General features: G+C 50.8%; 2 protein-coding genes across 2 annotated transcripts; both read right to left on the reverse strand.

Annotated features, from left to right (window-relative positions):
- Nucleotides 1-710: 710 nt before the first annotated feature.
- On the reverse strand, nt 711-3092 carry KISS1 (KiSS-1 metastasis suppressor). The gene is made up of 2 exons (XM_022593287.3): nt 2975-3092; nt 711-1066 (listed from the first exon to the last, which is right to left on the reverse strand). The coding sequence occupies exons 1-2, from the start codon at nt 3075-3077 to the stop codon at nt 753-755; spliced, it is 417 nt and encodes a 138-aa protein (XP_022448995.1). The 5' UTR covers nt 3078-3092; the 3' UTR covers nt 711-752.
- A 5518-nt stretch (nt 3093-8610) lies between these two features.
- On the reverse strand, nt 8611-20724 carry GOLT1A (golgi transport 1A). Its single transcript, XM_022593718.2, has 3 exons — nt 20685-20724; nt 11579-11670; nt 8611-10556 (listed from the first exon to the last, which is right to left on the reverse strand). Exons 1-3 carry the CDS (start codon nt 20707-20709, stop codon nt 10374-10376), a joined length of 300 nt encoding a protein of 99 aa, XP_022449426.2. The 5' UTR covers nt 20710-20724; the 3' UTR covers nt 8611-10373.
- Nucleotides 20725-21067: the final 343 nt, after the last annotated feature.

Genomic DNA, 21067 nt, shown 5'->3' on the forward strand with positions numbered 1-21067 from the left:
CTTGCGCATGGAGTGGGGCTTCAGTGTGGTTGTGGCCAAGCACCCCAGTGGAGGTCTGACTGTGGAGCTAAGGTGTTATTTAAACCTCAGTGGATGGGGCAGTGGTTGGTATCATCTTCCAGATCAGGCTGTCCGACTGGCTAAAAACTTCCCTGGGAAAGGGGAAGGTACTTAAGCCATCTGCCTTCCCCTGGCCTAGATCAGTGCTACTCAAAGTGTGGGTGTCGGCTCATGGCCCTCTGAAAAATGTTGGTTACCCATCTGCAGTGACATAGGTCTAGGAATTAAGCGAACATCTTCAGAAATTTTTATAGCTATTTGATATTGCAGTAACACCACCCAAGCAGCATCCAATTTGAGCTTCTTTTTAGTTATTTTTAAAAGTCTTATAGAGATTCAGCGTGTGTGTGTGTGTGTGTGTGTGTTGTGTGTGTGTGTGTGTGTGTGTGTGTGTGTTTAAAAGTACCGATCGGCCCCGAATTGGGGGAAAAAACAACTTGGTCCTTTACCTCTAGTTTTAAAATCACTGACCTTGATAACACTAAAGCCTTCTTAAAACCAGCTGAAGATCCAACTGAGAGAGAAGGGGAACAATCTCATCCGCGCCGCTTGCAAAAATTAGCCACGGATCACAAGCAGGTGAGACGGCAGCATTTCCTTTATTGCTTCAGGAAAAAAGCTGCAGGCCCCTCCCACTGCCCCGCCCCCAGCCCCGGCCCCGATTTGGAAGGTCTAAGGCCGCACCTCCGCGCTCAGCCCCGCCCGGCGCCTTGGCCGCGGCTGCCGGGCGGCGCAGCCTGCCGCTTTCCGTAACGTAGGCCGAAGGAGTTCCAGTTGTAGGCGGACAGGTCCTTCTCCCGCTGCACCAGCACCGCGCCGCGCGGGGCGGGGATCAGGCGACTGCGGGGGGCGCACAGGCCCGGCAGCTGGGGCCCAGCGGAGCTCTCGGGTGGAGGGCACGGCGAGGCCCCCCGAGGGCTCGGCCCGGCAGCGGCGGGCTTCCTCTCCGCGCACCGCGGGCTCTGCGCCCCGGAGGCCAGGAGCGCCGGGGGTCTGAGCCGCGGGCCTAGGACAGAGCCACAGGGAGAGGCTGACGTGAGGCCGGGGCCCGGGAAAGACGGCTTTGGAACACCTACTCACATCCCCAACCTCTGCTTCCCTTTTGTTCCTTGACCCCTAGGAAGCTCAGAGCTCCAAGCTCAGCAGCATCTTAGCTTGGGTGGTTAGGCCATTTGCTCCTCCTTCCTTCAGTATAGCTTTGATTTCACATGTTTTACAGAATTGTCTTGAATGTCTTTTATATTGATTACTTTTTTTTTTTTTTAGGAAGCAAGCAGGGTAGAGCTTGGAAATAAAGAAAACTCAAGTATTTGCTGGACACCCAGCTTTGCTCCTCTTCGTGGCCCTCTGGCTGGCCCGCCTGTGCATCAGGCTCCCACTAGACCGAGCTCCTAGGGCGGTTGGGGCCATGTTCATTCATCTCTGAGTCTCTCAGAGTCTTGAAAACAGTGCCTTGCACATACTAGGGCCTCAAAAATGCTTGTTAAATATATAAAAGCTAATGAAAGGCTTGTAGTTACAGAAATGAAGCAAGTGAAGCTAAGACCATTGTGCCTCCACACCCCCAACAAGTGTGACCCCTAAAAGGCTATATAAGGACTTCAACAAAGAAGGGAAATTATCTGGGTCACCTCAACCAGCTCACCTCCCCCACTCCAGGTATAATCTTTCCCCTTCATACTGAGGGTTAAGGAGGCTAATTTGGAAGGCACTTCACATGCAAGGCTCATTAAGTGCACTATACCTTTTAGCAGTAAAGTAGCGCAACTAGCTCTCAGGAGACAATGACCCCAGCAAATTGTGGCAGGAGATCAGTGGAAATGAGGTCTGGGGTGTGAGTGGGTGTGTGTTGGGTGGAGGGTAGTTGGCTTTGAGCCCTGCTCTTCAGTGCCCTGGCGTACTCTGGAGAAGAGCGGGCATGGTCCAGAGTTAGTTATAATCTTCCTAGGAGGGTCCTGGGCCTGGCTGAGATGGGAGAGACAATGACTTCCTTTCTAGCTACAGCCACCATCCCAGCAGGAGGATCACCGCTTAGGCTATTGTTTTTAGCATCACCTAAGCTTTTGCCAGAAAGAGCTAAGAGCTCAATGTCCCCAGGGCAGTGATGATGTTATACTCTGGGGGATCCTCCCTCACCCAGAAAGAACACCCGATCCCAGGAGACAAGACACACTTGGCAAGGGACACCCAGGGCCATGTTCTCTTTGCTTTGGGATAGCTTATGGGCACAGTGATATCTTGTGTATAGAGAGAATGCTGCAAGTTCTACAGCTAGAGGAACTGAGGTCCCCAGAGGCCAAGCTGACCACCCAGCAGTGTTAAACCCCGCTCCTGACTTGGGGATGAGCACCGTCCTGGCTCATGCCCTGTAGAGGGCACTCTTGGGGAGCTCAGTGCCTGCTGGGTTTCTGCAGCATTGGATTGAGTGACTTCGGGAACGTTTCTTTACCTCTCTGGGCCTCAGTTTCTCCAGCTCATCAGTTTCACAATGAACTCATAATGTTGACAGATATTAAGGATCTGTCCTTTTGTGTAGGCTATTTTTTTTTTTTTTCAAATTTCCCATAAAGGAACTGAGGTCACTGGTAAGACAAACTTGCATACTAAATTCCTTCCTAGCAGATCTGCACAGAGAGGTGGTTGGCGGAGAGCAGAGAAGACCATGCAGGAGCTCTGTGGTTAACAAAGCACCTGAACCTGGGTGAGCCTCCTGATGTCCGTAACAGTGGCAAGACACTCCTGCTTGCAAGGTTAGCGAGGCCCCTAAATGTGTTGCATGTATCAGTCTTAGGTTTCCATTAAATGCAGTTTTAAATTCACGTCACGGGACTTGCCATATCTGAAGAATGTGGTAACTCTCATTTTGCAACAACTCACTTGCTCCCTCCCACCCTTCTTCCCAGACAACACATACCTGTGGCTCTAGGATTCTCCATGGGCGTCGCCTTTTCTAATGTCTCCCTGAAGGAGATGGCACAAAGGAAAACCATCAGCTGCCAAGAAAGCAGGGAGCTCATCGTGGTCCTGGAAGTGTCCGGAGACCAAGACAGAGAGAGGGAGGAGGCACTAGGTTAGGCACGCCCTCTGGGCTGGGTGATGGGGCAGATCCCAGCAGGGAGTGGGACCCTTGGAAGGGAGGAGACAGCCCCTGCCCTTGGAGGCCCTCAGTGGAGGGATGAGGCTGAACAGACACAGCACGGAAACGGGACTGAGACCACTTGCACCGTATCGTCCAAGCTGAAATCATGCTAGGTGAGAATCATAGGGAGGGCTTCCTGCAGGGGAGGCCAGTAAGGTTAGGAAGGAAGGAGAGAAGGAAAGAAGGGAGGGAGGGAGGGAGGGAGGAAGGATCCATATCAGTGGAAGGGGCAGGACTGCTTGGGTTGGAAAATGGCCAGGATTCTGAATCTCAGGTTTGCTTGAGAGGAATGTTGGAGAAACAAGGAATGAGATGCAGTGTGGCAGTGAGCAGGGAAAGGTGAAGTGAAGTGGGGCAAGGAGTTCCACTGAATGGAGGACGCTGAGGTCCCAACCTGCTCTCTGGAGCCTGGGAGCTGGCACTTCTTCCCTCCATGCTGGGCTCTGCATAAATGACAACTTTCTGTGCTCCACTCTCCCCGCTAGAATGTGCCTTCCCGAACCTGGCCCAGTTCCCTCCTGCTGTAATGGGAACTTAATTCCTTTCCTTTTTCAAGAAAAATGAAGAAAGAGGCAATCATCTTGCTTGCTCTCATAACCCTTCATAGCCTTGAAAACCGTCATTAAATTGTCTTATTGCCTGTAATTCAGGAAAGAGAAAAAAACTTTCCCTGATTTATCAGGTCAACTGTCTCCATATTCTATTCCCCGTGGTCTCTGAGAGGATATGAATATAATTGACTTCATGATTTTGGCTGTTGAGGTGGGAGCTGTGTGCTCTGACCCCCTCTTCATCCCCTTTCCCCTCTCATCCCCACCCCCACCCCCCAGCTCTTCCAGCTCCCAAGTCTGATTTCTCTTTGAAAAAGTCACCAGGCATTTTGAGACTGTCCGAACATGATTAAAGACAAATTGGTGGAGAGCCAGGCAGCACTGCAGGCTGAGCAGAAGGGAGTGGGTGCCAGATCTAAAGGCTCGAGCCTCCCTCTGTGGTCGAGCGGTAAAGTGGGCAGCGTGGGGGGGACTATCATTTGTGCCCGTCAGCTCCTAACGGTGGCTCAGCCCCATCCATCCCTCTGTTGTTGCCCCCACTCCCCTTTCCTCTCCCTGCTCCAACCGGGACGCAGGCATGGGGTAGAGTAAGAGTGGGATTAGGAGGGCTCAGATCTATAGCCACAGCTCCACCCTCCCTCCCTGTGAGACAAGAGCAAGTCACCTCCCATCTCTAGACGTTACTGCTCCGTGTATAAAATAAGAGCATTGAGTCAGACTGGCCACCGACTGTCCCCTCAGATGGTCACTTATCCTTGCAGACTTTGACTCTGTGACACCCTGAAACCCAGACCATGGCTTTCTGCACCTGCCTTAAGGCCTGGGGCAGGGCATGGAGTAGAGAGAGGATCAGTCCACTAGAGAGAACAGTGTAAAACCATTTCTTTTATGGCTTCAGACCATGGATGCACAGGGTCCCGGTTAGTTCAGAAATCATTCCTGATCGCAGCACCTGGTTGGTGCTATGGGTGCACAGGTATGCTAAGACACAGGGTTGCTTCCCCAAGGCCCTCCCCTGAGATCTAGCACAAGAAATTGAGTCGTAATCAGAATCATCTCAAAATAACATGGTAAATGATAGGCTGGAGGCACATGAGTACATGAGTACAGGGTGGGTGGGGAGGCCTGGGGGTGTGTCAGAGCCCATGGGAGCCTGATGTGGAGGGTCCAGGCAGGCTTTCTGCAGGGGCTGGCACCTGAGCTGAGTTTCTGAGCACTGAAGGCAGTCCCAGCAAGGGAGCTGGAGCTGGGTGTGGAGGGAAGCGCAGGCCCTCCGGCCTGCCAGGAGGGTGAAACTTTGCTGGAGAGAGAGTGAGTGATGAGGCTGGGGAAGGGGCCACCAGGGGCTTTATCCCCAGGCGGTGTGAGCCAGAGGGGAATGTGTGTAGATTAGCGCGTTTCACATGGAGCATTCCGGCTGCTCTTCAGAAGCAGGGCGGTGAGTGGGGAAGGAGGCAGAGGGCAGGCTGTGTGGTTAGAAGGTAGTGTTCCTTCTTCATGCTCCTCTCACCTGTATTGCACCCTCCCCATCCCATCATAGGTAGCACTTACCATGAGAACTTTGGGTTTCCCCCACTACCTGTCCCCAATGCACACCTACACCCCTCCCCCAACTCTTGGTTCACTGCCCAGCACAGGGGCTTTTAACACATGTGGTAGAATTGAGTTGTTTGGAAAAGAACCATCAGCTTCCAGGGGGCCACGAGTGGCTGTCCTGCTGTGGGCATTTTTGTGGTCTCCCTGTCCCAGGGGTTTTGTGCCTAGAGAGTAACAGGAATTCCAGGCTTGGTTGGAAAGCTTTTGGGGTGGGGCAGCTCCCTTCTGCGGTGATCCCACCTCTTAGTGCCAGGGCTGGCAGGGTACACGGGGGCTCTTTGTTTAGGTCTGTGTTTGCCATCCACACATCAGGGAACTGCCCAGAGGAGTCCTATTGAGCCTGTGAGCCCCAGGAGTTCCCCAGCTCCCTCCAAAAGCTTCTGTGGCCTCTCATCCCAGCCAGAGAGTTCATTCACTGTATTCATTCTTTCTACAGAAAAGAATCCCCAAGGTCCTGGTTTCATAAAGTGCAAGTTAACATCATTTACCCAGACATCCCAGAATAAATCTGGCCAGCCGAGTAATCAGGGAAGATCGGCACCCCCTTGGCCTGCCTGGGACACCTCTGTCAGTCTTGGAACTGAATTCCTGCTCCCAGCTTGGGAGCCTCCCTGAGTCCGGCCAGAGCCTTCCCCTGTGTGGGTGCTGCAGCGCACCTACCTTGCCTTGGCTCCGTCCTGAGGGGTCTCCGAGGTGATGACACTGCTTGGCTGAGTGAACACCTGGAGGGAGGGGAGATGGGCTCCTGGGCTCGCTGTCACCGGCTCCCTGGTCACGTCCCTTTTATAAAGCCCATGGTGACGTCTCCAGGCATAGGCCCACCTCTGCCTCCCCCTCCCTCCTCCTCAGACCCCCTCAGAGAGCACGGCGCTCCGAGCCGATGACGGCTGACTCCCGCCTCCTGGTTCTCATGACTGAAATCAGCCTTGTTCTGCCCCTCCAGAAGCCTTCCAAGACTGGCTTTCTGATTGCCGCTAGTTCTTTCCAGCCTTCTCACCGCTTCTCCCCGACCCACTCCAAGACCCATTCTGCCCCAAACAACATGGAAATGGACTGTTTGGCGGGGGGGCGGAGCGTCAGCGGGCAATGTTCCCCCTCCAGACAAGTGAGTAGGATGCAGGGGGGGAAGGGGGAGGAGGTGGCACAGTCTGCCCCGGGGGCTCCTTGCTCCCCGTGTGCTCCCGGCTCTGGCAGCTCAGTTGGGGTCTCAGACCAGAAGGCGGCTCCTGGGCTGGGATCTGGGATCTGAGACTGGGTGGGGGGATTGTCTCTTCCTTCCTTCCTCCCTTCTTTCCCCAAGCAATTCCTGAGCACGGGCTCAGCACAGGGTTTGGAGATGAACATGCCGAGGTCCGATGGGCGAGACAGGTATGTGAGCAGCTGGCTAAGAAAGCAGCACCTTTGCAGCTCTAGAAGGTGGGCGTACCTGAGAAGCACTAAGGGAACTCGGAGGAGTGCCTTCCAGCTGCAGTGTGTCCGGAGGTGCTGCTCCTGGAGCCCCACAGTCACGTCCTGTGGCACCTCGGTCACACCGTTTTGGAATTGCTGTGAGCCTCGCTTTGAAGTGGGGCAGGTCTCCTTCCCTTTGCACCCTCAGCACCCGCCCCTTTGCTCTGTACAGACACAGGGGCCCTCACAGAGACTTATTAAATGTACGCATTGCGGGGGACTCCTGTCTCTTTCTTGGGCCTGCAAGGATGCGCTTTACCCTTGAATAAAGTGCTTCCCAGGACAGAGACTGGGGCCCTTGGAAGGTAGGGGCTATGTCTCTACCTCAGCACAGAGGCTACCTGGTGGGTGAGCTGTGCAGACATCCACCTAATTAATGGTTGAGAAGCACTTCCCACCATGATGGGGATTAATACCCAACACTTGTTTAATACCTCCTGCTAACAGGGGCTTGCAAACATATTATCTCACTCATTAGGACTAGTAGACACGAGGGTAAGAATGATAGGTCATGAGAGCAGGCCTGCTTCTCGCCGTGTGTGTGGGCCTGCCCTGAGTCAGAGAATGGACTTAATGGGCTACAGACACTGACTTTGAGTCTCAGGCACATTTACAGCTTGGGGATTTAATCTTTGCTTTTCCTCTGATAAATACAGGGTGGGGTGTGATCCCCGTTCAATCTCCACGGGACCTGGATCTCTGCTCCCAACAGTCCTGACAGCTTCTTGCATTGACTTGGGGATTTGAGGTCAGTCACTCGGCTCCATCCTTCCTTCTGGACTTGGAGAGGTCCGGGTATGATGGGGAGATGAGTCAGTGTGGGGTGGGGGCCTGAGGGGGTGGCCCCCATTTCCTTTCCAGCCCCCTCAACCAATGATCCAAGTTCAAGCAGCTTATCTCTGCTGTTCAGACCATTGAGCTGGTGCCTTGAAGCCTCCGGAACAGCTGTGGGAGCCAAGAATCATTACTCCAGACAAAGAGCGCGGAGCAGACTCAATATCTAGGTTATTACGAAGCTGGCCTTGAGAGCTGGGAGCAGTGCCAGGCGCAGATATGGAGAGGGGACAGCGGGGGTGTGTTCATGGGGCGGGCATGTCAAGGTGCTGGCTTAGAGCCTCTCTGAGCTTCTCAGAGAGCTTGTATTCTGTCCGGTGCTTCAGAGAAAGGGAGGGGCAGGGGCTAGGGACCACTGCCCCATGCCTGCCCCAGGGAGAGGACAGAATCTGCCACCTGATTTTCCTGTTGTCACTGGCTGTCACACATCCTCTCTCTGCCTGGGGCCCAGACTCAGCCCTCTCTCCGGAAGTCTGGCCCTTTCTGGCTGGGTCACCTAGACTCCCTAAGGCTCCGTTTCTTTGGCGGTAATAGGGAGCTACTGACAAACACCGTTCTCTACACCCACACCTTTGGCACAACAGCTCACACCCGTCATCTCTTCTGCTGTTGTCAAATGGAGAAGGTACAGGGAGGGGAAGAGGAGCTGAGGCTGGCCCGCCTGGGGAAGGGGCTTCGGGGGGAGATGGGGAAGTGTCCACTGCGCCTGGGGCTGTTGCTCTACTAAGTCCGCGTGCTTCGCCCACCCCAAGCACCGCCGCCAAGCCACACGCATAATGCACTTACCGTGCTCGGGAAGGGGACGTTGGAGGTGCTGCCCAAGAAGTCAAAGGCGACAGAGAAAAAGCCCCTAGGAGCAGAGAGGCGGAGGGAGTGGTCAGTGATGGCCCCAGAGGGGAGGATGAGGGCAGCGAGGCTAAGGTCCCCCCTAAGGCTCCAGCTTTGGCTCCCAAGAGAATGGGCCCCTGGGCACTGGGGACGGGCATGCTTCTGCACCCCTGTTTTTTTGAGAGGCAGCCAAGTGGAGTAGTTAAGAATGAAGGCCCTGAGGTCAGACTCCCTGGGTTCAAATCTTGGCTCTACCACTCACTGGCGCTGTATAAACTTAGGCAAATTTCTTCACTTCTCTGAATCTATTTCCAGCTGTAAAATGGGGTTAATAATAATCGTATCTACATCATAGGGCCTTACACAGAGAAATGCTTGGGAAATGTTAATTTTTATTATTGTTACTGTCTTCTCCTCCCTAGACTGGGTGTGTACCGCCTGCCGCATGTTTCCTGGGCTCCAGGCATGGATCGCTATTGGAGGCTGCGCTCACTATTCTCCCCCACGCCTCGGCGCCCCATTCTTACCACACACCCCCTGGCATGGATGGGTGATCCCTCAAAGGGCTTGGAGGCACGGGGGTTGGTGTGGGAAGGGGAGCAGAAATCTGAGTTCTGGCTGAGCTACTTCCTTTCCCTGGGCCTCAGGTCCCTGAGGTTCGCTTGGGTCTCCTATAGCTCTGAGTTGTTTTTTTGTTTGCTTTTTGTTTTTTTGGCCCCTTCCATGCTGCTGCAAGGTGTCTTTCTCGAGGTTTAATTTTGGTTAGAACTGCTGAGTCTGCAGTGGCCCTACTCACACTTCCACGCCCTCAATAAATGGTAACTATTGTCAGAGTTAGTCTTCTTCACTAAATTGCAAGTTCCGCAGGAAGTTTCTCCTCGTTTAGCGCCATATCCCCACACCTAGCCCTGTATTTGGCACGTAGTAGGTACTTTTTATATATCTGACTATTTGAATGAATGACTGTTTGAATAATGACATCGTTGAAAAATAATGGATGGCAGAACACATGTGGGAGAATTTCATTTCCTGCAACCACACTACATGACGTCTCTGAAGCCAGGGCATCGGGCCGATCAGGTGTTCTCAAGGCTACACTGAGTAAGCTGATGGTTCCGGTTCCTGGTCCACAGCTCCTTCCCATGAGTCCACAAGCCATGATTCTTCTAGCCCACATCATCCCCATCCCACCCCTGTTCTCTCCACAGTGCCCCAGAGATGGTCTTCCTCAGTATCCTTTTCTTTCTTCTCCTTAAGGACCCTTCAGTCTTCTCTGAGACCCAACCCACCCCTCAAGGCCTGTCTCAGGTTCTGCTTCCTCTGGGACACCTCCCTGGCCCTGATGGAGGCCACACACCTTCGCTGAGTTCCACCATGTCTTTCACCAGGCCCGGGCTGACACTGGACGGGCCGAAGCCACAGACAACTGGGTCAAGTTCAGATCCTTTGCATACTACTTGTGAGAGCTCGGGCAGGGCTCTGAGCATTGGTTTCCTTATTTGCAAGTAGAGGACAATCCTACAATGGGTTGTGGAGATGACAAAATGAGAGGTTGCTTGTGAGCATGCTTGGTGCATGTGAGGGGCTTAGTAGATTTTAGTTCACTGCTCTTCCTCCCTATCTGGATTGCCAGACTTGAGGGCAGGTCCTGTGTCTCCTCCCTGGTGACAGGCACAGTGATGGGGACACAGCAGGTACTCCATGTTTACTGATGGATGGGCTGATTCCTCCAACTTGTCCTTCAGCCTATGGTTGGTGCCCACCTGATGCTCCTCCCCATTTTCAACCCTTCCGAGGCTCCCGTCTCTTGCAGGATAAAGTCCAGCTTCTGTATGCACTGCTGGTCATGCTGCCCAAACCTGACCTCAGCCGTTCAGAGGCCCTGGTGGGCCCATCCAGGGGAAGGGGACCTGCACTCACTTGAAGAGGTTAAAGAAGCCATAGGTTTCCAGGAACATGCCCAGGAGGGGCCAGCGCAGGAGCACGATGACCACGCCCCCCAGGAAGAAGCTGGTCCCCTTGAGCTTGTGCCTCTGGAAGAAGAAGGAAAACGTCTTCCTCAGGCCAATGATGAGGGAGAGGCCAGTCAGGAACAGCAGCTGTGGGAGAGGGAGGGGGTGGGTGTGAGAACAAACACCCTGGCTCCCTCTGCTCCCCCGGGAGTCAGGGGCCAGGCCTGGAGCTGCGCATCAGGCCTGCGGCAGGACTTGCTCACTCTTCAAGGAGGGATAACGTTGGAGAGGGTGAGTAATGTGAACTGCTTAGGAACAGAGGTGCGCAGAGGCAGGGTGCACCAGGAGACCTTTGAAGGTCTCTAGCTTGTCACCCAGTTCGACCCAATTTCTTGGATCCCAAGCACTTCTTCTTCTATGATATCATTTCTCATCACACCTCCTAAGTAAGATGGGAAAGATAGTGAGATTCTCTCCATTTTACAAAGGTGAAGGCTGAAGCCTAAATAGGTTGGGCAGCCACACCCAGAGTCACAGGGCAGTGTCAGGGCTCCAGCCTGTGGCCCTCCAGGCCCTCCACTCTATGGCCCTGTCACCACCTTCAGCTTGCCTCCCAACGATCCCTTAAGAGTGCCTGGCCTCCTGTCAAACCTAACTCTCTGGCTTTCTTCCAGCACGTTCCATGCTTTCCCTCCCCTTCTCCATACCTCTTCTCTTGTTGTTCCATCCACCTGGAAGTGCTTTATCCTCCCCACACTCACTTATTTTTCTAAATTGTTTTTCATCCTTCTCCCACAGGGCGCGCTCTCTTTTCTCCAAGCACCTTGTTTCATATTAGATGTGTTTATCTTACAGTGACTTTACCACTGCCCCTGTCTTCCTCCCCAGTCGTGTATGTTGATGTGACATTCCTGTCCCCAGGTGGTGGGATTCTGACGGGGCGTCTGATTCATCTTGGTACCCTCAGGACCTTGCCCAGAGCTTGGCATGAGAATCCAGGTCCTTAGATTCTCTGTGCCCCATAGGCCTCAGCATCCATCCCCAGCCACCCCTTGCCTGCCTGCGCTTGGTGGTGCCCAGCGCCTGGATGGGCTCGATCTGAATAAACTCAGGGCTGACCCTCCCGGCAACGGAGACCTCAGGTAGGTTCACAGGGCTTGGGGACTCACGTTTCCGAAGGCCAGGAGCACCGAATCAAAGTACAGGAGCATTCCAAAGAGGATAAAGAAGATGCCGAAGCCGGTGGTGCCCACACCAATCTCTGCAATGGGCAAGGAGGTTGTGGTGGGGTGGGCTTTGGGGAGCAGCTTGGGATGCTGGAACTTCCCCCCATTGCCGCTGGCCAGGTGCCCTCTGGGGGGCAGGGGATGGCGTGGCTCCATTGCCATCCAGGAATCTTGGCCTCTGTGCTCTCAGGGAATGACAGGAGGGGAAGGGAAGGATGGGCACGAATCTATGTTTAGCACCTGGAAACTGCTGGTCAGTTCTATATACTCTGGCGTCCTGTCCTCACAACATCTCTATGAGGTAGCTAGGGATACTCTCACCACTTTCTATTTTCAGTTTCCTCATGTCTTCAAATGCCACGTCACCTAGATCATTATCAGGGTTGGGTCTCTGGCTGAACACAGCCCTCTGCCTACTCTGTTCCTGGCCTCTTGCTTTTGGGAGCCACTTTATGCCCAACTCACACCAGGGCCGAAGGGTACCACTGAAAACTCACAGTCATATCCCCAGAGTGTCTCACAACTGCCCAGCTGGCCTGCCCTATTTCAGGAGGCTTGCCCTCCTGAACAGTTCTTTACAGTGTCTCCTTCCTTCTCTAAACCGCCCCGCTTCCCAGCCTTCTGATGACGACCTCTCACACTTGACTGGGAAAGAGAAGTCATTGACCAGAAATGTGCTCATCACCTCGGAGTCTACGCCACAGCCAGCACCGTGGCTGCCCTGCTACACACTCCTCGGAACCCTAACTTCAGCCACAGGTGGGCCCCAGCAGCAGCATGTCTTTTGCTTTGTGTCTCCTCGTTCTTGGAACTACAGGAGTTGCCTCAGAGCCAGGGAGCCCAGCACAGATAGGCTAGTTACGATATGAAGTCCCCTTTCTCTTAAACCCCCTCCATCACACAGAATTGTTAATTTTACTTTATCTGTGCTGCTGTGGTAGTCAACAAATGACAGTTCATTGTGTTGCTTCGTTTTTAAATTGAATCAAGTTGAAAATTTTATCTTAAATTACAATAAAATACAAGTAAAATTGATCATCTTAACCATTTTTAGGTATACAGTTCAGTGGTACTACGTACATTCACCTTGTTGTGCTATCACCGCCACCCACATCCAGAACTCTTTTCATCTTGCAAAACTGAAACTCTGTACCCTCTAAACAACTCCCCGTTCCCCGCTCTCTCTGGCAACCACCATTCTACTTCCTATGGTTCTAACTAGTCTAGGTACCTCATATGATTGGAATCGTACAGTACGTGTCTCTGTGTGACTGCCTTATTTCACCCAGCATAATGTCTTCAAGGTTTATCCGTGTTGTAGCATGTGTCAGCATTTCCTTCCTTTTTAAGGCTGAATAATATTCCATTGTATGCATATACTACATTTTGTTTATCTAGTCATCTGTGGATGGACGTGGGTTGCTTCCACCTTTTGGCTATTGTAAATAATGCTACTGTGAGCACGGGTGAGCAAATATCTCTCCGAGACTCTACTTTCACTTCTTTTGGGTATATACCCGGAAGTGGAATTGCTGGGCCATATGGTAGTTCTATTTTGAAGTTTTTGAGAAACCACCATACTGCTTCCCACAGAAGTTACACCATTTTACATTCCCGGTAGTGGTGTACAAGGGGTTCTAACTTCTCTATATCCTCACCAACACTTGTTACTTTCTGTTTTTTCGCTTTGTTTTGTTTTTGATAGCATCTATCCTAAGGGGTGTGAGGTGGTATCTCACTGAGGTTTTGATTTGCATTTCCTTGATGATTAGTGGTGTTGAGTATCTTTCATGTGCTTGTTGGTCATTTGTATATCTTCTTTGGAGAAGTGTCTATTCAAGTCCTTTGCCCATTTTTAAAACAGGTTGTTTGGGGTTTTCTGTTGTTCAGTTATAGGAGTTCTTTGTATATTCTGCATAGTAACCCCTTATCAGATACAAGATTTGCCAATATTTTCTCCTATTCTGTAGGTTGCCTTTTCACTCTGTTGATTGTGTCCTTTGATGCACAGAAGTTTTAAATTTTCATATAGTCCAGTGTATCTATTTTTTTCTTTAGTTTCCTGTGCTTTTGGTATCACACCCAAGAAATAATGGTCAAATTCAGCATCATGAAGCTTTTCTCCTATGTTTTCTTCTAAGAGTTTGTTTTAGATCTTACTTAGAGCTAAAATGAACTTTGAGTTAATTTTTACATATGGTGTAAGGTATGGGTCCGATTTCATTCTTTTGCCTGTGAATATCCAGTTTTCCCAACATCATTTGTTGAAAAGACTGTCCTTTCTCCATTGAACGGTCTTGGCACCCATGTTGAAAACCATGGGGCCATATGTGCCAGGGTTTATTTCTGGGCTCTCTTTTATATTCCATTGGTCTCTATGTCTGTCTTTATGCCAGTCCCACACTGTTTTGATTACTGTAGGTTTGTAATAAGTTTTGAAATCAGGAAGTTTGAAACCTCCAACTTTGTTCTTCTTTTTCAAGATTGCTTTGGCTATTCAAGATCCCTTGAGATTCCATGTGAATTTTAGGATGGATTTTTCTATTTCTGCAAAAAATGCCATTGGGATTTTGATAGATTATTGCATTGAATCTGTAGACTGCCTTCTGTAGTATTGACATCTGAACAATATTAAGTCTTCCAATCCATGAATATGGGCCTTTCTACCTATTTGTGTCTTTTAAAATTTCTTTCAGCAACATTTTGTAGTTTCCAGGGTACAAGCCTTTTGCCTCCTTAGTTAGGTTTATTCTTAAGATTAGGTTTACTGGCTAAGTTATATTTACAACTGAAAGAAAATGAAACACAATCGTCTTTCAGGTAGGTAGTTAATCTTTCCTAATCTGTTACCATACAGACCTTAAGAGGATTAGGATCAGTTCCAGTATAGAAATAAGGCCAAAGGACTTTAAAAGATCTTTAAAAATACAGAGATGAGATTTATTGTTCAAATTATGGATTGAAACCTCGTTCAACTCATATTCTAGAAAAATGCCAGTCTAATTGGGTCTCCATTTTGGCAGAGCTGGATCTGCTAGGAACGAGTACAACATCACTTCTCTCAGCATATCCCCCCCCCGCCCAGAATCCAACTGCTACTAATGGCAATTCCTCCTGTTTCTGACAAATCTCCGTAATCTATTTAAGTTTGTTTCCTGTTTCCATGTCCTAGAATGCCTGCCTGAATTAAATCTCTTAGAGCCCAAGACACTGGGTAGAGTACAACCCCCTTGGTCATTATGAAGTTTGTGTTCTGTCTTTCCATGTTGCATGATTTTTCTACCCTCAGAGACAGTGAGTTGAGGATCTAGAAGTACATCTATCTTGTCATGATAATTTTACACGGGCCAGGGTACTGTGGAGGAAGACCACAACCATATTTCTTTAATCTGAATGACAAAGGTATTTTAAGTTTTTATGCCCGTTATAAAAATCTCTTATTAGCTTACACTCACCATAGAAGTAGGTCAGTTCTGACAATACACCCTTCCGGTCTATCTCCCTTAGTAGATATTTTTGTGTGGAAACATAACATGGGCATTTTATTGCGTTTTCATTTTGTTTTGTTAGAATATCCACATGCCCATGCTGTAAACACTTAAGTACAGCCTCTTACTCATTTTGTAGAAATCATACATTTCTCAAATTCATATTTCATGTCTTCTATATTATACTTCTTTCTGCAACAGTGATTTGCTGGCTTGTATGGTTATTACTTTTCCGACTTGTTCCACACTGGCCTTCAAGGGCTGGTGCATTTCCACAATTTTTCTGCAATGGAGGCAGCCTTCTTTATGGGCCACAATTAGTGCTTCCAGCGTTCAGCGGAGAAACTGCACCGTGAACACAAAACCCCACAGAAAAGGGTCAGAAACTGTTTTTCTCACACACAAGCCTCAGACCTTGCTCTGCCTCTCACCTGTGGAGTAGCTGAGGGATTTCAGTCAAATTACCAGCCAGGGGCTGCTCCTGAAGTTCTTCTTGGGGCAGAAAGCATGGCAGAGAGGGTGCGGGATGGGACACATCACCAGGAGTGACAGCAGTGCCTGCAGCCCTCCGTCCTCAGGATGCAGACAGTTGGGGCAGCGCACCCCTTGCTGGAGGTCACCCAGTCTCCAGGCTCTGGGGGCAGAGAACAGCTGGGAGACTGACGGAACTCTCCAGAGAGGCCTGGCTCTCCAGGGCGCCACCTGGTGAGAAGTGGGGCCCTCCCCAGACCCGCAGAGAACCACCGGGCTGATGGCTGCTCCAAAGTCCTGTTTAGACCCCGCCCTGCAGCACTAACTGAAGCCAGGTTCAATGTTTTTCTTGCTTCCAGAAAGCAGCTACAGCTCCAAGGAAAACAATATCCCCTGGAGCAGGCGGATGGGTCCCTCTGATCTGAGGCTGTGCAAGGGAGCCTCAGACACCATTCACTTTCTCTCTCCCTCTCTCTCTCTTTTCCTTTTTTTTTTTTTTTAAATTTATGTATTTATTTATTTGGCTGTGTTGGGTCTTCATTGCTGCTCACGGGCTTTCTCTAGTTGTGGCAAGCAGGGGCTACTCTTCGTTGCGGTGTGCGGGCTTCTCATTGTGGTGGCTTCTCTTGTTGCAGAGCAGGGCTCTAGGCGTACGGGCTTCAGTAGTTGTGGCACACAGGTTCAGTAGTTGTGGCTTTCAGACTCTAGAGTGCAGGCTCAGTAGTTGTGGCGCACGGGCTTAGTTGCTCCGCAGCATGTAGGATCTTCTCCGAACATGGCTCAAACCCGCATCTCCTGCATTGGCAGGTGGATTCTTAACCACTGCGCCACCAGGGAAGCCCAGCAGGCGGAGTCTTAACCACCGCTAGGGAAGTCCCTCTCCCTCTTTCTTTAAAATCAATATCAAATGGACATAAAAGTTGCGAGTACAGTACAAAGAATTTTTGTCCTGAACCATTTGAAAGCAGTTGCCACCGGCTATCTCATCGCCCCTGAATACTTGGCTGTGGTTTCCTTTATTCTCCTATACAGCCAGGACACAACGTCAAAGTCAGGAGATTAACACTGATACATTACTACCATCCAACCCTCAGACCCCATTCAGGTTTCATCAGTTGTCCCAGTCATATCATTCACGGCAAGAAGATCCAGTTCAGAATCACATGTGGCATGTGGTTGCCATGTCTCTTCAGGCTGTTTTGTCTGAAACAGTTCCTCAGTCTCTCCTTGACATGACCTTGACACTTATGAAGATTTGGGCCAGTTATCCTGCAGCTGTCCCTCTGTTTGGGTTTGTCTGATGTTTCCTCATGACTAGATTCAGGTTATGCAGAGATATCAACAAGAGGTGATGCTGTGTTCTTCTCACTACATCTATTAGGTGATGCACAGTTCCAATTTGACCTGTTACTGAATGATGTTTCTTTAAGCACTTCATCAAGGCGGAGTCTGCAGGCCCCTCCACCATAAAGTTACTCTCCAGTTTCCACCCCAACCGTTCCAGGATGCCCCCCTCCCCCTGGCCTGGCACCAGTGTGAACCCGCCAGCCCGGCGAGGACCCTGACACCCGCCCTGGGCACCGCCCCCCTGCTACCTCATGGCTTTAAGACTGAATTGTTCAGGAAGAGGAAGGAGGCAAAGGGGAAGAGAAAGAAGCTTGTTTCTCTTTTCAAAATTAACAACAGTGATTAATAGTAATAATTGTTAACACTAATGAACATATGGTACCAGGCAGTCTAAGCACTTTATGTGTATTAAGTCGTTGAATTTTCATAACTGCCTATGAGGTAGGTGTGCTTTAGCCCCATTTCACAAACAGAACGGAAACACTGAGCGGTCTTAACCTGTGCCCAGGGGGTGCACAGCCAGCAGCTGGCAGAACCAGGGTGTGAACCCAGCAGACTGGCTCTAGAAAAAGTGCCTTTCACCAACCCTGTCCGGTCCACTTCTGCCCCCACCCCCTCTACAGAGAGGCTCTTGCTTGGGCCTTCCATGACGTCCATGTTCCCAAATCCAAAGGAGAGGGGTCGGTCCTCATCTGTCAGCAGTTGGCCACTCCCTTCTTGAAATGTCCTGTGGTGGGTTCCGTGACACCATATTCTTGATTTCTTTCCTGCTGTCTGGCCACTCTTTCCCAGGCTTCTTCACCAGCTCCCACTTCTTTCTCTTCTCTTGGGGTTTGAATTGCTCAGGGCTTCAGCTCCAGCTCATTTCTCTTCTCATTCTAGTTTCACACGAATTTACACATCTTTAAGTATCTCTTGTGTGCTGACAATGTTGATATTTATCTTTCTAGTCCATGCCTCCTTTGAGCTTCCAAACTCCTATCCAGCTGCTTACTTGGCATATCTGCATGTTTTTCTCTCTCCAAGGCATCTTGAACTCAACAGGTCCAAACTGAGCTATTGATTTTCCTTCCTTCAAGCTGCACCTGGCAGTTTTCCCCAAATGAATGAAATGTCATCACCACCCACTCAGCAGCTCGAGGCAGAAGCCCAAGATCCATCACTGAGTCTCCCTCACTGTTCCTACCACCCCTCCTCCATTCAATCCACAGCTAAGTTTTATTGCTTCTTCCTCCTAAATGTATCTTGAAAGCTGTCCATTTCTCTCCACTCTTACCACTTAATTCTAAGCCACCATTATCTCTTTCCTGGACTCCTGCGACATCCCCCAGTTAGTCTCCTGCTTCATTCCTGCCACCCTTTTATCCCTTCTCCACACAGCAGTCAGGGGCCTTGGAAAACATATTAGCACAGCGTACAATCCGTCATGGCTTCCCACTGGCTTAGAATGCAACAGAGTCCTCCCACCCATGCCTTGGCTTACAGGCCCTGCATGATGGGGCCTAGGCTTGCTTGTCCAACTTCATCTTCTGCCCTTGCCTGCCACACTCCAAACACATCATTGTTTCCATGACGAGCCTTCCTGCGTCGGGGCCTTGGTACATGCGGTTTCTCCCCACTCGCTATCTGCCCAACACGTACTCCTTCAGGTCTCAACGCACATGGCGGTTTCTCAGGGAAACCTGGTCCACTATTTGTTCCTGACTTAGTCTGGTTCCCTCATATTTTTTCTCTTCGTAGGACTCACTTAGCACATTCTTCATAGAACTTAGCCCATTTTGATTTAATGTTGGCTTGCCCCTGGGCTCAGGCCTCAGCCCTCTTCTATTTTTTCCCCTAAGTCAGTGTTTCTCAACTTGGGGTGGAAGGTGGGGCTGATGGGTAGGTTGGCAATTTTGTTCCCCTGGGGACATTTGGTAACATAAGAAGACATTTTGATGGTCACAAGTGGGAGTGAGAGTGTGCTACTGCCATCTAGTGGGTAGAGGCCAGGGATGCTGCTAAAATCCTACAATGGACAGGACAGATCCCCCTCCCCCCACAACAAAGAACTACTCTGCCCCCAAATGTCAGTAGTGGGGAGGCTGAGAAACTGTGCCCAGGCGACCTCATGGTTTTACACACCATCCCTACGCTGGCAACTCCCAAATTTCTCTCCGTTGCAGACTAATATACCTGACTACCTACTTGACATGGAACTCGACATGTCTAAAACCCAAATCCTGCCTTCCCCCGCTACTCAACCCTTCTAATTGCTCAGGCTGAAAATATCGGAGGCATTCTTGAATTCTTTCTCTCACAACCCACATCCAGGCCATCAGCAAATCCTTTCAGAAATTTCCTCAGCGCAGATCCAGCACTGACTACTCCCCACCAGTTTGCTGCTACCACCCTGGTCTCCTCCACTGTCTCTCACCTCAGAACCAGTCTCCGCCATCTCTCACCTCAGAACTGGTCTCCTCCATCACCTCTCACCTCGGAACTGGTCCCCTTCACCATCTCTTGCCTCAAAACTGGTCTCTCTGTTGCTGACCCCACCCCTCCACAGTCTGTCTATTCTCAATCCAGCACCCAGAGTGATCTTTTAAAAATATAAGCAGATTATGTCACTCCTCTGCACAAAACCTTCTAATTGTTTCCCATCTTATGGAGATAAAACCAAAATTCTTACACAGCCTGGCCTCTGAGTGACCTCCCTGACTATCCTCCTATTGCTCTCCCCTCTCCTCACTTTGTTCCACCCACACCAGCCTCCTTGTTTTTCAAACACACCAAAATATGCTAATGCCTCAGGGCCTTTGCACTGGCGGTCCCCTCTTCCTAGAACATTCCCCCCCCCCCCGACAGCTGCGTGGCTTTGCTCCCTCACTTCCTATGGGTCTCTGTATAAAAGTACCTTCCCAGGTAAGCTTAGTGACCACTCTATACAAAACAGTCACCCCTCCTACCCCGCACTCCGAAGCTTCTTTACCCTGTTTTATTTTTGTCCAGAGGGAGGTATCACCATTTGACATACTACATACTGACTTCATCTGCTAATTACCTGTTTCCTCATTCTGGAACATAAGCAGGGAATATGTCTGTTCCATTCACTGTTGCATACCCTGTGCCCAAAACAGTGCTTGGTACATAAAGGAGACAAATTTGTTCAGTGAATGAATGAATATTATCTCCAGTTCACAGATAAGACACTGGCTTTAAGTAACTCACCCAAATGAAACTTATAGAGCCACAGTTTTCACCACTTCTCCTGGACCTTGGGACTACCTCCCTGAATAAAGGGGAAAGATATTTAGGAGTGAGGACAGAGTGATTTGGGGAGGGGATTTGAGTTTAGTTTCTGATAAGAAGGAGCCAGGGCCACAGGATACCCTAAGAGTTTGTGGGGGAAAGATGTCTCAATAGGCAGAGGCCTTCTAGGTCCACCCTTGTAGTATCCCATGTTTAAGAATCCTGAATGGGGAAGGGACCAGCCTGAGTGGTGAACTTGCCAGTTCCTCCAGGCACCAGCCTCTGGCTACCTGGGGGCCCTGGGCAACCCCCCAACCCCTGGAAGGCAGGGAGCCACACCCGGCCCTGGCCGTGCTGCCTGAAGGATGCCAACAGGGCAGCTCCCAGCCACTAGCTCCAGAGGTCGCCTTGCAGGTTCCCCAGAGAAAGATCCCGGCTGGGAAGGGCTGCATCTTGACCCACCCTAGCCGGTCCAGCCAGCCCCCTCGACAGCACCGGCCCCTCGCACTCACTCTGCCATTCGGTGATGGAGATCATGCTGCGGGCTGCCTGGGGGACCTTCCGGGTGGAAGCTGGCAAGGGGTGAGGAGCCCAGAGGACCGAACTTGTACATGCCCAAGGGAAGCTGACCCTTGGTAAGTTGTGAAATGAGCCTCTGGTAAATCATTAACTCCCCCTAGACAGACGCACGCGCGCCCCCCCCCCCCCCCCACACGCACGCGCGCGGCTGCTTAAAGTCAGGAGTCTCCCTCCGGGTTCTTCCCAGAGGGCACTGCTCCCACCCACGCGCTCCGCCCACTCGGAGAAGGCCACTCCCATCGGACCCCTGTATTCCCCACCACCCCATGCCCTGAGGCTGAGTTCAGCTGTTTCCATCTCTTTTGCAAAATTTGGA

The sequence above is a fragment of the Delphinapterus leucas genome, chromosome 1, assembly GCF_059928025.1.
Source record: "Delphinapterus leucas isolate spDelLeu-1000000601 "Yukka" chromosome 1, BTC_Dleu_Yukka2, whole genome shotgun sequence".
Lineage (NCBI taxonomy): Eukaryota > Metazoa > Chordata > Mammalia > Artiodactyla > Monodontidae > Delphinapterus > Delphinapterus leucas.

Bases quoted from the DNA above. Each gene is read 5' to 3' on its own strand.
- KISS1 (XM_022593287.3), bottom strand. From the start codon at position 3,077: ATGAGCTCCCTGCTTTCTTGGCAGCTGATGGTTTTCCTTTGTGCCATC. The intron at 1,067-2,974 runs GTATGTGTTGTC...GCTCTGTCCTAG, and splicing joins GGAGAATCCTAGAGCCACAG to GCCCGCGGCTCAGACCCCCG.
- GOLT1A (XM_022593718.2), bottom strand. From the start codon at position 20,709: ATGATCTCCATCACCGAATGGCAGA. The intron at 11,671-20,684 runs GTGAGTGCGAGG...TGCCCATTGCAG, and splicing joins CTCCATCACCGAATGGCAGA to AGATTGGTGTGGGCACCACC. The intron at 10,557-11,578 runs GTGAGTCCCCAA...CCTCTCCCACAG, and splicing joins TGCTCCTGGCCTTCGGAAAC to CTGCTGTTCCTGACTGGCCT.